This window comes from Talpa occidentalis, unplaced genomic scaffold (genome assembly GCF_014898055.3).
Source record: "Talpa occidentalis isolate TD23 unplaced genomic scaffold, MPIMG_talOcc4v2.1 talOcc4.7, whole genome shotgun sequence".
Classification (NCBI taxonomy): Eukaryota; Metazoa; Chordata; class Mammalia; order Eulipotyphla; family Talpidae; genus Talpa; species Talpa occidentalis.
In genome coordinates, this window is record NW_023605083.1 from 3,618,813 (window position 1) to 3,635,047 (window position 16,235).

At 59.1% G+C, this 16,235-nt stretch overlaps 1 protein-coding gene across 3 annotated transcripts in view; it reads right to left on the bottom strand.

The window, feature by feature from the left end:
- Positions 1-4,372: 4,372 nt before the first annotated feature.
- The window catches only part of FUBP3 (far upstream element binding protein 3), a 46,398-nt gene continuing 34,535 nt past the window's right edge, over positions 4,373-16,235 (bottom strand). Inside the window, exons 12-19 of one of the 3 annotated variants that reach the window (XM_037495092.2) lie at positions 15,346-15,487; positions 11,354-11,514; positions 10,568-10,641; positions 10,194-10,274; positions 10,001-10,077; positions 7,805-7,876; positions 6,485-6,612; positions 4,373-5,696 (exon numbers count right to left, since the gene is read on the bottom strand). In XM_037495092.2, the coding sequence (XP_037350989.1) occupies positions 5,688-5,696; positions 6,485-6,612; positions 7,805-7,876; positions 10,001-10,077; positions 10,194-10,274; positions 10,568-10,641; positions 11,354-11,514; positions 15,346-15,487 (744 nt within the window). In that variant the 3' untranslated portion in view covers positions 4,373-5,687. The remainder of the gene's footprint in view (positions 5,697-6,484; positions 6,613-7,804; positions 7,877-10,000; positions 10,078-10,193; positions 10,275-10,567; positions 10,642-11,353; positions 11,515-15,345; positions 15,488-16,235) is intronic. The other 2 variants (XM_037495093.2, XM_037495094.2) reach the window with 2 other exon arrangements.

Sequence of the window (16,235 nt, forward strand, 5' to 3'; positions counted from 1 at the left end):
AAGACTTTTCTGTGGGGGTAGGGAATTGGCAAGCAGATTCCACATTTTATACAGGTTTATATGAATGCCAGTGACTGAGACTAGCCATGGCCACTTTGAAAGACAATAAAATGAAGGACTGACGACAAGGGTACAGTAATTCAGACATGGGTTGTACTGGCACAGATGTAGACGAGCAGATTTAAAAAATGGAAATGCAGTTTATAACACACTTAAAAGGGTGGTGTTTCTAAAAAAACCCATGACTCAGAAGGCTTACACACATCTACTATATCCTACTGGAATTTGAATCAGGTGACTGTGGAAGACTTGCCACCAGCCTAATAGTTAGGGAACAGCTCCAGGGCTCCGATTTCTGGGAAGGGAGACTGAAGAGAGGCGACTGGTTCAAGTCCCAGCGCAAGTTGCCCATCCAAAGAGGGTACAAAAACCAGGTCTCTCTGCCCCTGATGGAACAGAAGGCAAAGCTAGGGAGCCCCTTTGATGGCCACACTCAGACGCAGGAGCTCCTGGGAGGCATCCATCCCGAGAACCTGACCGGTCACCCGCACTCGCCTGGCACCACCAGTCTTCATTGCTATCCCTGTCCCAACACAGAGCTCTTGGGACTGACTTGGCGTGAACTGGACAGAGGCTGTCAGGGCGTGACAGCAGGGACAGTGGAGGGCCCAGGTCCTGGCTCAAGGCCAAGGTACCTGTTCCAGGGAAGTCAAATCAGCACAGATGCAGGAAGGAGAGGCCCGAACAAACACAAGGCCAAGGGCCTCGGAATAGGACTTCCTTGCACGGCATCCCGCGGACCAGGATAGAACCGTCTCCATCCCCCCCAGGGCTGGCTAGATTCTCCCTCCCCCCATCTGTCACACATCTGTGTGAGGGGGAGTGTCTCCTTCCCGTGCTGTGTCACCTGCCCCTCGGGGGCTGATCTTTCCTAACAGCCTAGCTGCCCTTCTGGGGACAAATGTGCTAGGCCAGGGGTCCATGGTGTTCAGACCCCAGAAGCGAGAGGGCCGGCATTTTACCCCCATCACTGTCTGTCCCGGGAGCACACAGGGGAGCAGAGAAGGCCCTCCAGGCCTCCGAGGAGGCCATCAGAAGCCCTGGCTCAGTGAGCGCCCTGAGCTGCTCTGAAGCGCCCTGGGAGACCAAGAAGGCCGAGCGCTCCACACGCACAGCTAAGGGCCGCAGGGGTAGGCCTCGGCTTGGCGGGGATTACCCCAGGGCAGGTGGGAGCTCAGGCACAGGGTGCTCAGTAGCTTCCCATGGGACTCAGCGGTGAGGGCGGAGGCGGGACTCAACACCCAGCTTGTGGCACCTGCGGCCGCAGGCGCCTCCAGGGCCTGGAGAACGCAAAGAGGTGTCCCTCCCGCGGGGGCCGTTTGGGTCTGTGGGGCTGGTTTGCAGTCGGGCAGCGGCAGCCAGCTCGTCCACTCGTGTGTGGGGCAAGAACCCGTCCAAACCCGTTGCCTCGATGCTGCCATGGACGCCAAGAGCAAGAAAGACACGTGCGGCGCGCAGAGGACTCCCGCCCGGGCCGCTGCTCAAAGCCGGGCGTGCCGAGCCGCGAGGACGGGACACGCGGGTGGCCTCCCGCGAGCCGTCGAGGTGTCCACTCCCTGGGCGGCGCGTGACCGTGTCCCGCACACACGGGCCGGCTGGCTGGGGAGCTGCCGCCCAGGAGCAGCCCCGGACGCGGCGGGACGAGCTCGGGGCCTGCGGCCTGGACGGGCGCCCGCGCCGTCGGCAACAGCGACATGCACAGAAAGCTGGAGAACGCCAAACCGTGGCGCGAAATGGATGGCGAGCGGGCGGCTGCTGACCCCGAGAGCCGCCCGGGAAGGCGCAGGGGAGCTCCAGCTTTCGCCCCAACGGCCGATGCCGGCTGGGAAGGCGCGTCTGCCCCGCAGCCTGGGGGTCCGGGAGCGCAGCGCCCGAAGTGGACGGGGCGCACTTACAGGGCCTGGCCCGAAGCTGGCACTCACGGGACTTCTCCAGGGCCGTTTCTGGTCACCCCAGGACCCCAGCTCCGTGGGCAGCAGGTCGCTGCGCTCCGCGGTCCGGCCCAGCACCGCCTCGGGCTCCGCACAGGCCCGCACGGGCAGGCCCCTGAGCTCCTGATGCCGAATCACCCTCATCTGTTAAACGGGAGCAACAGGCCCGACTCCCTGCAAAGCGCGGCCGCCGCACCAAGCGAGAGAACCCGCAAGGCCAGAGCCCCAGACAGGTGCTGCTAACAGGCCCTCAGGACGGGCCGCCCAGGCGGCCCATCGTTTCCAGCGTGGTGAGGGCTGGCTTGGCTTCCCGTCCCACCCCACGCAGACGGGGCCGGGGCGGGCTGCCCCCTGCGGAATTGAGCGTGAAGCCACTTTCTGGCCATTAATGTCTAAGAGTCTATCAGAACCATTTGCATTAGTCCATCTTAAAAACCCCAGCTGGGCCCCGACGGACAGAGGTGGGGCCCAGGAAACAGCAGGCAGAGCCGGGGCCTCGGACGGGGCCCTGCCGCGTGCTGAGACCCTCTAAACACCCCACTTTCTGTGGGGGCTGTAGGACATCGTGGGTGGGCACCCCTGAGGGAGGCCCTGGGGGGACAGTGCCCCTTACCTGGTGAGAGGGGTGGGCTAGGGGCGTCCCCAGCCCAGGGCCCCGACTCTAGGGAGGGTTGGGAGCCACCCGCCGGCATCCGAACACTCAACCTGGGGTGCTGGCAGAGGCCCAGGGTGCGTGTGCTGCGGTGGAGGTGAGGCCGAGTCCTGAAAACAAGCCGGCCCCACGCCAGCGCCTCCCGACACGCAGACTGTCGGCTCACTGATGACCATGCAGCTTTCTTAATGGAACACGATCGCTGAACTTGGTACATTTCAAGCACTTTAGCCTCCAGGACACCAGACTGCTGATGAGAACCATCAGCGGTGGGCGCCATGTTAATGAGAGACCCAATTTCATACGCTTGCAAACTTTCCCCCCTGCCTCCCGCTGGATGCCCCCTGCCTCCCCCCCCTCAATAAAAGGTTGCATCAGAGAGAGATTTCCATAATTTATAGTATGGGCATTTCACTGGGGACGAGAGCTAATCTGTACTTACCGATACATTTAAGAAAATGCATCCTCCCGCAAGCCTGCACCATTTATGACTCTTGGCACAAACCGCAATGCTCAGTCTTCAATTAAGGGACACCTTAGGGTTCATTATCACACAATCGCTCCCTGTGAACCATGCCAAATGCTGTTTTGGCACAGAGCTTGGAAGATGAATTAGAAGGAAGTCTCCGTAATGCCCTCTCCGTAGTCCCATTACCAGCATCAGCGCTCATGCCCTGCTCTCGCCCGGCCCCTCCTTCGTACGAGTGGCTTTTACTATTCAATTTCTCAACGTCAAACTCGATTCTCTAGAGGTGTAGTTAAAGATGCCACATCTCCTTTTTGTCTTCCGGCTCTCAACAGGCTCCCCACGGCCGCAGATGGGCTGCCCTCCACGCCCCTTCTCGGCCTGAAGGAGCCACAGATGCTTCTTTTCCCCCCTTAGAGCTTGGGGTGGAGACGGGGCTGGGGTGGGGAACACAGGGCGAGCATGAGCCACGGAGGGCCCCAGGCCCCGGCGTGCCAGAGGCGGGCTCAGGCGCCCGGGCAGAGCTGTGTTCCGGCCAGTCCCTCCAGCCAGCGCCAGGAAGCAGGAAGCAGGAAGAGCAAGGGTGGGGGAGGTGCACAGGGGGACTCCTCTGCTCTCCTCCACACCCACCCAGTCCCCAGCCCACAGGCCACGCGGGCCCTGGAAGTGCAGGGCCCGGGACACCCCTTCCGCTTTCCTTAGTGACGACAAAGTGAGCACACCTGCTGGCACTTTCCAGCCCTGGCAGCCACCACCGGGGCCCCGGGATGCGCCGGGCACAGCACGATGCCGCCTACGGTACAGTGGCAGGCAGGGGGGCTGGGCACGGGGAGGAGGCCCAGGCAGGGCTAGCCAGAGAATCAGGTACCAAGCCGCCGGGGAAGGGAGCCGCAGCCCGCCAACAGCAGAGCTGGAGGTGCGGGGCACCTATGCCAGGGAGGGGTAGGGGGAGTGTGGACGGGGCACGGGGCTGCGCTGGCTCCTTGCAGGAAAGCCCGCCGATCCGGCCACAGGGCCAGCACCACCTCTTTTGGGAGCCCCCTCCAGCCCCACTTTCCACGACAGCGCCTCTGGTTGAGGAAACCAGGTCAGAAGGTGCCGGCCGCTCAGTCTAACCCCACATCAGGCGACGCCGTTATGGCCGGCCCCTCGGAGAGCCAGGAGCCCCGGCTGCTCCGCACCCGAGCGGGTGACAGCGCAGGGGACCCCTGTCTGGGCGCGGCGGGCCGGGCCGGGACGGAACGCAGCGCACAGACTCGAGATACTTTGCCCACAAGACATCTTGTGGAAATTTTATTATATAGAGTGTAAAATGAATTGTCAGTCAAAGAACACTTTTTTTTTTAACAACATGCATAATATCCTCCAATTGCCTTTTTTTAATAGTTAGACATTTCAAGCATTATACGGAAAATCAGAAGAAAAACCAGGAACTAACTTTAGCACATTTCAAACGGAATGTCCCTCAGGTCAATTAAAAAAAAACAAGAAAAAATATCTTCCATTCCATTTCCTTTAAAAATACAGGTTATCTGTACAAGATACACTACAGTAAACATTGGAAATCATATTATCCCTTTTATTAAATCAAAATTATGTAATTCATACTGTGGTTAATACTAGATTTATTTATTTATCTAGTTAATTTGACAATATTAAGAAAATATTTAAAAGCAAAAAGCAAAAACACCTGGAATTAAAAAATAGTTACTACATTTTTATATGGTTTAATGTTCCACAGTGTTTGTTAAAAGTTATATCGAATTTCTTTTTAATATTAAAAATAACAGTATTTATATTTCTGAGAGCATAGAGAAAGGTTTTTGTTTTGTTTTTAAAACAAGCTTGGAGGTCTTAGATACATATTTGCAACCGGTAATCGAGACATGAAAACAAGTATGCTAAACACATGAACACAATTTTATATTACTCCTTCAGAGCTCTAGAAATCATACAAACCCTATAAAATGTCCCCACCCAAACCCTGTTGGACAGCAATGCAATTATCTGTCTCAATTCAGAATTCACATAATTAATTACAATACATAATAGTTCAGTTTTTTAAAAAAATGCAATAAAACCAGACAGCCAAGATACAAGAAATTAGAAGCAAAACATTTAATGAATTTACATTTAAGAATATTTAAATACTGTTTAAAAATTTTTTAAAAGAATTTGTTACATACCACCTAAGACTTCCAAGCCACTTTGTGTTGCAACAGAAAAAACTGTAAATAAAGACACAAAAACAAAACAACAGAACCACACTACGTTGAAATGTCACTGCTCCGAGGCGCGTCCTGGGGCCTGTATTTGCAGGAATTGCGCCAGAAAGAATCCCCAGAGCTCACACGTTTGAAACAACAAACAATAATAATGAAACAAAAATTATCAGCAATTTTTAGTAACTAATCTTCCCGATTTTTAGAAAAAATCTGTTAATCTAAATATAGTGTTTCACAGAACAAAACAAAGGTTCTTCATCAAAAGGTCTGCAAATTTAAAAACCTCTGTTACAAACAGGTTTTCCGCTCACAATGATTCTGGGGTTGGGGTGGGGGGCGCGCAGGTCGCTGTCCTACTGCTCCTGTGGGAGGAAGAGGAGAAGTTAGGCTGAGGCCACGACTCGGCTGCCGTCAGGTCGCTGGCTCCCTTTGGCTCCACAACAAGCCCCTGCACAGCAGCCAGCAGTGTCTCAGCACCTTCCCTCCATCTGGCCCACACAACCTCTCCTGAAAGGGAGGTCCTGGGATTCTAGGGGGAGGGGAGCGACTTCCAGCCCTGACACCTGTTTCCACTGGGTCTGGGGCCTGTGGTCGCCACCATGCTGTCCGTGTGGACTGCGCCGGCATCAGGTCATCAGAAAAATGCCCCTGGGGACCAGTGGGCCTCTTCCCTACATTAGGAAAAAGTCCTTTCTTTGGCCTCTGGCCAGACACAGCTCTCCAGGCCCCTGCCCTGCCCTCCACAGCGTGGACGCCCTCCTCCTGCCCACTGGGGCTGATGGTCACAGACCAACCACTCCACCCTCCGCAAGAACAGCAGTGGGGCAGGGCCTCCGCTTCTTGAGCTTGGCACTCTTGCTTATGGCTGGGGAAACTGAGGCCCAGAGGGAGACATCAGTGGCACCCAGCGCCGCCAGCTGGGGCCTGGGGGTGAGAGAAGACCAGGTACTTCCTGGGAGGGGCTGCTCCACCAACTCCTCTCCCGGCTGGCTCAATTGCCTACTCTTTCTGGGGTGAAGAGGGGGACAGGATGGCTGTGGCTGGGCTCTCAGCAGATGGAGCCAAGCTGAGCAGAGAGGGGCCCAGCTGTTTCTCTTAAATAAAGTGTTGCCCCGGGGTCCGCGCGAGCCCCTCGGTGATGGCAACGGACCTGGTTGTGGGTCTGAGCCTGCCCCAGCGTCTGTCCGTAGAAAGCGACCTGCTGCCTGTAATATTCCGCCCAGGCCATTGTGTAGTCCGGAGGGGAGCTGGCCTGAGGAGCAGCGGGGGCGGCGTGACCTAGGGACAGAGGAGAACGCGGGTTAGCAGGAGTGGGGTTCCACTCGGGGGAGGCAAAGGACACTGTCAGCTCAGGGGGCCCCTTCTCACAGACTCTGGGGCTCCTGAGCACAGCCCCAGGAGGTGCTCTCCTGGGTGTGGGCCGGGCCGCCTGGGGGCCCGGGACATTGCTGCAAGGCACTCCGAGACCTCTTCTGCCAGGTCCCTGCTTCATCCCAACAACATCTGCCCGTGAGTCTGCTCTACTGCCTGCCCGTCAGCTCCCAGCTCCGGGGGAGATGGGGGGGGAGGGGGGAGAGAGAGAGAGAGAGAGAGAGAGAGAGAGAGAGAGAGAGAGGAAGGAGAGGAGAGAGAAAAACACACGGACACACACATGTGGGGCTTGCCTGACTCCTGCAGAGCATCAGGCCCGTGTAAGGGATCCCAGGCTTTGACAGGGGCCCAGGCTGATGAAGACCCACCACCCCGCCTCGGCCCCCAAGCGGTTATGGGCCCCCTGACAACTCCAGACGCCAGGGCGAGCGCTCTGCCCAGCCTCCGGCCAGAGCGCTACCAGCCAGCAGGTGACACCCTTTAGACTGGAGGCGCGACGAGAGCCCCTCCAGCCACCCCTCACGCTGGGACAGCAGGGGCTCAGGTCTAATCTTCAATGACTTGCTCAGGGCTTGTCTGTGTTACTGGTTTTTGGCTTCCCTTTTGAAAGACTGCTTTGGTTCCTGGCAGCTGAGGGAGGGGACTAAAGAACGCCTCCACGCGCATGCCAGGGTCAGGCGCCGCTCCCCGGTTTCTCCATCTTTTCGTCCATCATCTGCCCCAAAAGGCCACGAGGGGAGGCAGCAAGACAGCCAGGAAAAGGACGCCCTGTCTAGGTGCCAGGCCCAGCTCCAGGCCCTGGGGTGCCGCGGGGTCTGAGAGCAGGGAGAGGCGGGGACGGCCAGAGCCGCCACGTCTGCGGATGGACAGATTTTCTGAAAAGCCCATCAATCAGAAAGAAGCCCTTCTAAGGCGGCGCTGGAGAGGAGCGGGTGTGACCGCATGGAGGGGAGCAGGAGGCAAGGGGGGGGGCACCGAGACCCCGGTACTTGGGGCAAAGAGCGGAGAACAGAGATGCGGTGGCAAAGCAGGGCGGGCAGGGCTGTGCCAGGCCTGCTTGCTGAGGGGCCCTGCTTGCTGAGAAAGCCAAGGCACTCACTCTGCTTTTTGTAATAGTCTTCCCAGGCCTTGCTGTAGTCAGGCTGGCTGCTCGGCGGCTGGCTCTGCTGGCCTGTGCGAAGAACACAAAAGCAGTCAGGCCTTGCGGTGCTGCCTCAGCCTCAGCCCGCCAGCGACTCAGACCCTGCCGTCTGCACTCGCTCTCTCTTGCCCCGGCCACACTGCTCCGCAGTTGGCTCCAGGCCCGGCCTGGGAAGAAGGTGACAGCTGTCCGGGCCGGTCTGGTGGCAAGGCGGTGAGCAACACCCAGTGGGGCTCCAGCCAGGCCTACAGGGGAGGGCACAGCCGGCCTAGTCCTGGAGAGGCCAGGCGGGCGAGTGAGGGCCGACAGCAGGATGGAGGGACTCTGTGGGGCTGTGGGTGCCCGATGACTGTGGTCTGAGGCTCGTGGCCACACCTTTCTCCCGGCCTTTCTGTCCAGTGAAGGCTTCTGCTCTGGACAAGCAAGGTCCAGAGATGTGCTCCCGGGGGAGATGAGGGACTCAGAACAGGTCCAGGCTCATCCAGCAGGTGCTGACTCCGGCTCACCTCCTGCCTTTCTGGGGGAGGGAGTGGTGTGGGGCCATTCACTATACTGCATGGGTAAAGACCGGGGGGTGGGGGGGGGGGTGGCGAGCAGGCCAGTGACAGACCTGGCCAGACTACCAGTCAGGACTTTCTTGTGTCCAGGTCAGGGCTGGCTTGGGGCCCACCTGCTTAGACCCCTCCGGCCACGCCTGGTCCTGCTAGGTTCTATTAGAGCGACAGTCTGTAGCTGCAGGAAGCACATGCGGTGTGTCTCAGGGCAAAACACTAACTCACTGCAGACTGAGAAGGGGTGGGGGCAGGAGGGCAGTCAGAACACTCGCAGTGGGGTGGGGAAGAGCAGTGAGGGGGGGCCCGCTCCCACACTCACTGCAGGAAGGGACTTAGAACATGAGTGAGAAATGTGGGCAACTCGGACCCAGGGTGTGCGGGTGAGCAGGCAGGTTCTCCCCAATGAGACCTCACTGACCAAAACCAAGTTCCCAAATCCCCCAATTCACGACCAGACCAAGCCCAAGACCTTGGAGCCCAGGTCAGTGAAGAGGCAAGAAAGGAGTAAGAGTTTGCTTCTCCACAATCCGCCTGCCTCGGCTGGCTGCCCCTGCACACCGGGGGCTCGGCAGAACAGCCCCGAGGCCTGGCTCCCCTTGGGGAGAAGCTGTGTCCCCGCAGGCGGCAGCACACAGAAACCCACACGCCGCCGCCCCAGGATGCCAGCACCGCGTCCTGGGGCGCCCTCAGCTGGGAGCAGGAGGAAGCCAGACGGGACCAGGCTCCAGGAGCAGCAGGGACAGAGAACGGGAATGGCAGTGGAATGTGGGCGCGGGCATCCACAGAGAAGTTCTTTGACATATTCTGGGTTTTTAACACACTTCATCAGAAAATACTGGGAAAAACGCAACCGTTCACTTTCAGAGCTTGCAGGTACTTTCAAAATCAAATCCAGCCCCTCATTGAACAGCTGGCAAAACTGGAGACCCAGAGGAGGTGGTCAGGCTGCGGACGGAGCTGCGGGGGACAGGCGCTGGGCAAAAGCCCCGAGGAGCAACTCCCCGGCGCACGCAGGCGGCCTCACACCGCGAGGACCTGACTGACCCTGCGGTTTGGGTCTTTTGAAAGCCGTGCAAGATGGGCTCTCCCAGCACGGAACCCCAAGAATGGTTCCTGAGGCCAGTGTGGGGGACAGTGGGGACAGGGTCAGACGCCCGCGAGGACGTCCACGGCCAGCTCTCCTGTAGGGGTCACGCGGCAGAGCTAATCGCCTCAGTGTGTGGATTTTCTGAAAAGCCCATCAACCAGCAAGCTGCCCTTCCAAGGCGGCCCTGGAGAGGAGCGGGCGTGACCACATGGAGGGGAGCAGCAACGGCACCTGCGAGCTGGGCCGGCCCAGGCGTTGTGGGTGGGGCCCGCACCCTCCCTGGGGAAGAACAGCGACAGTCGCAGGTCTGAGAAGGACAGAGCTGACGACACAGAAGTCGGCCAAGGGAGGCCAGGGGAGAGCTGGCCTGCTTCACAGCCACCCAGCAGAGCCCCCGCCCACGCCGGGGGCCATCGGGCCTGTCACCATGAGCCGGCAGCAGGGCGCTTCTGGACGACCAGCTCCAGGTTCGTGTGGGGCAAGCACAGTCCCACCTCCGCCCGGGCCACTTACTTGGGACCTGCTGTGTGGGCTGCTGCCAGGCCTGGTAGGTGCTGCCCCAGCCCTGCGTCAGGAAGGCCGGAGGACCACTGTGGACGACAAAAGAGGCGCTCGTTCCAGGGGGCCGTCTCGGCTCACCCCACCCCAGCCAAGCCAGTGGTGCCCCAGCTGAGGCCCGTGAGGACAGAGCCAGGGTCACACCTACCTCACAGGGGTGCTGTGGGGGTTTCCGTTCACTTTAGCAGCAATGTTTGGGAAGCACCCTGAGCTCCTTGGGGGGAAAGTGCTGTAAGAAAGTGAGACATGTGTCAAAACAATAGGCTTCGGCCCCACCAAAGGCTCTGGCATAAACCCCAGGGGTGGGCTCCCCTCGGGGAGGCTGGGTGGAGAGAAGATGCTAGGGCTGCCAGGAAGGCCCTTAACCCATCATGGCCAATGGGCTGTGGCCAGGCCATAGGGACCACTGGTGAGACAAGACGAGAGGCCCACCCGCATGCACGACCTCGGGTTGGCCGGCACACCCCACAAGGCGCGGGCAAGAGGCCCCTTGGGAGGAGCGGCCCGAGAGAGAAGACTCACTTCTGGTGGGGCGCGGCGGGCGGCTGGCTGAAAGGGCTCTGTCCAAAGGCTCCAGGCGCTCCAAGGCCAGGACCCTGCGTGGGCACAGAGGACTGTCACCTGCTGTCGCTGGCTCCACTGCCCTCTGCCCCGCCCCAAGGCCAACCGCAGCTTCCGGGGAGACAGCCGAGTGCAGGACAGACCCTACGGCGCTCACACTAGCCTTCCTTCCCACAGGGGGCTGGATGTGCAGAAATGGCTTCCGCCCAAGTGACCGCGACCGCCGCACAGTCAGGCCTGGCGCCACCGCCAGGGCCCTAGCATGGTGCCCTGGGGGTAGGGACCAACCTGCTTGCCTCTCCCGTCAATTTAGGCAGGCCCACGCCTCTCTGCCATTCTACGTCCCCTTGGAAGTGAGCAGTGGCCAATCTGTCCTCCACCAACACTCCCTCTCTTTATCTGCTTTGAGGTGCCTGAAACTAAAGCCAGAGTCAATGAGCGCGGCCTGCAGGCTGGCTGCCAAGGCGGCGCCAGCGGGAGTCAGCAGAGCGGCTAGGCTAAGCCTGCGCCGGGAGGGCTTGTGCTGCTGTGGCCCTGTCAGTCCTGCCAGAGGCTCCCTCCGTCACTTCAGGGCCCGGGCCTGGCCATCCCTGGCCCCGACCCTCCCCCTCGGCAACGTGGAGGGGACCCTCGTGGGATGAGGGCGGAGAGGCGCAGGAGTCCCAGCAGCCGGGGAAACAGGTGCCGGGAACACCCCACAGAAAGCCCAGCCCTCGGGAAGCGGGCGGGGAGAGGGCCTGTACGTACGCCAACTTTCTCGTCTATGAGGTGTCTGGCCACCTCGATCTGCTGCGGGACCCCTCTGATGGTGAATATCCGCAGGCTGGGGTCCGTGTTGGGGGGCGGGCTGCGCTGGAGCTCCACGTGTGCTCCCGACTGCTGGTTTATGCTCTTGATGTTCTCCCCGCCTGTGGCAGGACACAAGGCCGGTGGGTGAGCACAGGTCCTGGCTCGAGGACGGGAGGGAGCACACTGCACGTGCTCTGAGTAAAGAACTTTCTATTCAGCGTTGCAAAGAAAGCAGCTTTCAAAAACGGAGACAATGGACCCGGCCGGCATTAGGCTCAGGGGTACAACGTGACAATAAAATATCTGCGTGTGTCGTGAAATGATACTAAACGCGGTTACATTTTTTCTCCCTTGCGATGTGACCGATGTGACCGTTGGTGATAGAAATTTCTATGTGCTTTAAAAGGGCTTGAGGGCCTCCCCGGTGGCGCAGCGGTTGAGCGCTGGGTTGCGAAGCTGCCCGCAGCCTCTGCAGCGCCGGTTCGATCCCCGGCTGCTCCCCGGCCCCCGGAGGAGGGTCCCGCATGGCGCGCAGACCTCTCCTGCCGCCCGCTGCTCCCCTCAGCAGTGTCCTTCGGTCCTTCTGCCTGCTCTGCTCCCCGCTCTGGCTCTGGTGAATTCTCTCACCCTCCCGCGCTTCTGACTGTACCCAGTGCTTACATAAATAAATAAACAAATCTTAAAAAAAAAAAAAAAACTACCTAAAAATTATTTAAAAAATAAAAAAATAAAAGGGCTTGAACCCACACCAGGCTCTCGCTCTCAAGCGCAAAACCTGCTGTTTGCCGGGAAGCTGAGGCCACAGGCAGCACCTCCATCCTCACCCGCCTTGAATCTCAGCGGGTCCCCAGCCCGAAGGCACTCCTCCTTCTCAGTCCAAGAGTGGCAACCTGGGGGCTCTTCCAGGCACAGTGGGGCCTTCGACCTAGGTGAGGGGCAACGCACTGTTGCCCCCAGCCCCCTACAATGCCCAGAGCCCACGTGGGCCTTTAAGTCCTGTCCTGTCCTTCTCAAGTCCCTGCCTCCTCCGCCAGGGAGTCAGGCTTAGACAGAGAGGCAGCCGGAGCGCGGGGTCAGAGAGGCCTGGGTGGAGCGGGGCTAATGAAAATTTAGTTGGACTCTTTGAAAAACTTGTGAGAGTCCCAGTCTCTTAATGAAATTTGCGTAACAAAAGCTCCACCAGTATAACAATGGTTTGATTCTTCTTTTGAAATTTCACAGAACTTACAGATCAGCTTTGCCTGCGGGGTTGGGGAGGGGGAGGGGGCAGCCAGAATACAAGGAAAAGAGCTTTGCAAAACCGAATAAAGACAATCAGTGAAAAACCTGGTGCAGGGTACCAGGCATTCCCAAATGATCAGCCCCTGGGCCACCCTCCTGGGAGTCAAAAGTACCCTAAAATGACAACTGCTGCGCCCCCGAGACACCTCCAGTCTGCTGTCCACCCCCACACTGGCCGGCTCTCTACTACTTGTCACGGGCTGGTCGGGGACACCAAGAGCAGGCACAGGCCAGGGCCTAGCTGGCCGGGATGGTCAAGAGGCTGAGCTGAGGCCTGGGTCCATGGGCTTCCTGACGGCGGTGGGGTAGCCCTTGTGCTGGGTGGGGAACCCAGGGCCAACAGCACATGCCAGGGCTCTGTTCAAGGAGGCCCAGCCGGTGTGCTGGTCTGCTTAGGGTGGTTTTAAATTTAAAAGCAAGTTCAAAATAAGTCAGCAGACCAAGGTCTCGTGATCATGGTTTCTGAAGTTCTGCCTCCGTCTAAGGAAAGCATTCCTGGCCCAAACGCAGCAGCACTGGCCAGCGCAAAGCCTCTGGCCCCTTCCCTCTGCTCAAGGGGGGCGCATCGCCTGAGGATCCATACCTGCTGCCTTTGACGCCCAGCGCTTGGCTGGCTGGGTCTTCGTCACACCATGAGAAGCGAGTGGCTTTGCTCCTGGGCAACACCATTTCGGGGGGGTAACGAACAGCAAGGGATCAACAGAGACCTTCCCACCGCACCCCAGCACATGGAGGAATCCCTCCTGTCTCCACCCAGACACCCTGGTTTCTGGAGGCCAGAGCACAAAAGGGCTGGCATGTCTGAGACCTAGACCCTGCGGCGTGACACCCCCTTCCCTGAAGCCTTGGGAGCAGGCGAATAAAGCCAGGAGGCACCGCCAAATTGCATGGGGCCGGAAGGAGTTAATTTAAGTTCATCCTCCTTCAAAATGAGGTCACCGGCCTGGCACATGGTGGGTGTCTACACACTCATTCAGCAGCCTGCTCCATTCTGCCATCTGATGGGGGGCAGAAGCGACCCACCAGTGGCCTCCTGGCTGGATGTGAAATCGTAAAGCAATTAATCAAACCTGCTAAAAAGCCTGGCTGACAAGTGCAGGGCTGGGCGCACTATCTGTCACCATGCGCATTTATCATGGAAATCCTGCAGGCCCTGCGTCTGCCCAAGGGCTGGAAGGGGGGGTGGGGTGGGCTGGAGCTTGGGGGAGCGGCCGTCTGCGTGTGGCTCCCTCTTTCACCCTTACCCACGAGCCTTTCCCAAGGAGGAGGACCTCTCCTCACACCCAGCCCTCACAGGGTAGCGAAAGACCCCTGACAGAACTGCTTGGGCTCCCTAGGTGCAGATGGAGCACCGGCCTGGGGCCTCTTAGAGGGCTCTGAGAGGACAAGACGGGCTGTGTGGTGTCCCTGTCCGTGAGGACCTGTGACAGGGCAGATGGCGGGAGAGGTGCTGCCAGGGTCCAGCAGACACATTCGCCCAAGATCTCCGCACAGGATGGCTCCGAGGGCACAGAACCCAGACAGGCACCGAGTGGGCTGGCCTCAGACTGGTCCACTGAGGAGAGAGCAGGGGCTGGAACTACCCCCAGGGTTCTGGCGGCCGACTGTTGCCCGATACTTGTCAGCAGGGACGTCCTGTCCAGAATCAATGCTGTCTGCCACCTCCGAGAGGCTGTCTCAGAGGTACCGCAGACACAGACTCAGGTGAGCACGAAGCCCGCTGTGTGCTGGTGGCCGCGCGGGTCCGGGGAGGCAAGGGAGGCGTATAGAGAACCTGCCAAGCTCCGCGCTCGAGCAGGTGCACGACAGTGTCTGTGCTCGGAGGTTCCCAGGTCCTGGTCCTGGGGGTATGAGCACCCCCCAGGGAGACGCTGGTCAGAGAAACTGGAGGCTCAGGAAAAGGTTGTTCCCACTCCCCACCCTGCACATCATTTATCCTGAAAATCCAGCAAAGGCACAGATGAACCCGGGGTGGTGTTTACCGGCAGCGGGGCTGCGCTCACACTCACAGAAGGCCAGCCTGCTGTGGGGGAGGGCCCCGGCCACAAGCCGCTCCCAGCAGTCTCTCCTGCGCCGAGCACAGTCTCTCCTCACCCTGTGCAGGTGAACCAGCAACCCCGGCCTAGAAACTGGCCTGCGCTCTCCCTTGCTTTTCATGGAAGGCTGGGAAGGAGCCACAGCAGCCAAGCGGGGTGTCTACCGGGCGCGCTCTAGGACGCGGGGGACAATGCACACGTTCACTTTTATTTACCCCCATGGGATAGTCTCAGGGTAAGTGTGTTGAAAGGATAAAAACAACTTTCACATGACACGCCAGTAAAGACCAAACACCCAAACCCAGAAGGGAAGCGGGACAAGCCCGTCAGGAAGTGCTGGCTGCCGGAAGAAGTCGTCCCCACTGTGCCTCTCAGCTCCCTGGGGTGGGTTAATCACGCAAGGTGCTTGTCCAACAACATAGCCACTTCCACAACAGGCCTTACTTGTGACCTGTTATGCCATCATGAAAGCCCCTGCCCTCCTGCCCATGAGTGGACCCGGCAAAGGAGGGTCCTGCAGAAGGCTGTGGGTACCACAGACCAGCCCTGCCGCTGGGCGCAGCCACCCCACTGCACACTCCCAGCCGCCCCACTGTCTGCTCTCAGGCAGTGGACCCCATGGCCACCGCTCACCTTTGCCTATGACCAGGCCACACTTGTCTGCTGGCACCGAGTACGTGATCTCCTGCACACCGCCCGGGGCTCCCACGCTCCAGTCGCCACGGCCACGGCCTCTCCCTCTGGCTACTGCGAGGCCTCCGAAGCCATCTCTTTCCTGGGAAGGAAGCAAAGCTCAAGTGACGGTTTCTGCCGCTGCCACCAGCACTTTCCTCTCCAGGAGGTTAAGTGACAGGATGTAATCAACGCCACACATTAGAGCCAGCGCAGGCTCCACGTTCCAGACGCCGCGGTGCTCTTTAAAAGCAGAATTAACACAAATCACAGGCGCATCCAGGAGGATGTGTGCAGACACGCGTGTGGTTACATAAACAGCACAAATAACCCAACTAAACAGGCAGCCAGGTATAAACGACGCCAGGAGCCTGCGCCCCTCAGGGCTGGGCCGCCTCTCTGGGGCCGGCTGTCTTCTCGACGTGGAGGGCCTTCTCTGTGGCTTACGCACACCGGGCCCGTCACTAGAAGCCAGGCACTAGGTGCTAAAGAGCTGTGGGCATCTGGAGGTGACACAGGTCCCTGTGTGACTCCTGACCCTCCCCGACCAGCCCGCCATGAAGAACAGCTCAGACACTCGCTGCTGGAGGAGTCAGACCTAACAACAAGGCCAAGGGGATTTTAAAGAAAAACTGCTGTCCTGCTCTCAAAAACCAGGATAGAAGCAACGAGGTCTTAGGCCATGGTCTGGGGCTGGAGAAACCTGACTCCTCCTCACAGCGTCCCCAGGATGGCACATGTTTAACAGAGAAGGTTCCTTTTGTTCGAGGGCAAGCATCTCATGCAGCCTGTGCCCTCCCAGCCACTGTGGAGCCACACATTTACAATCTTTTCAACGTCGAGGGCAGAGC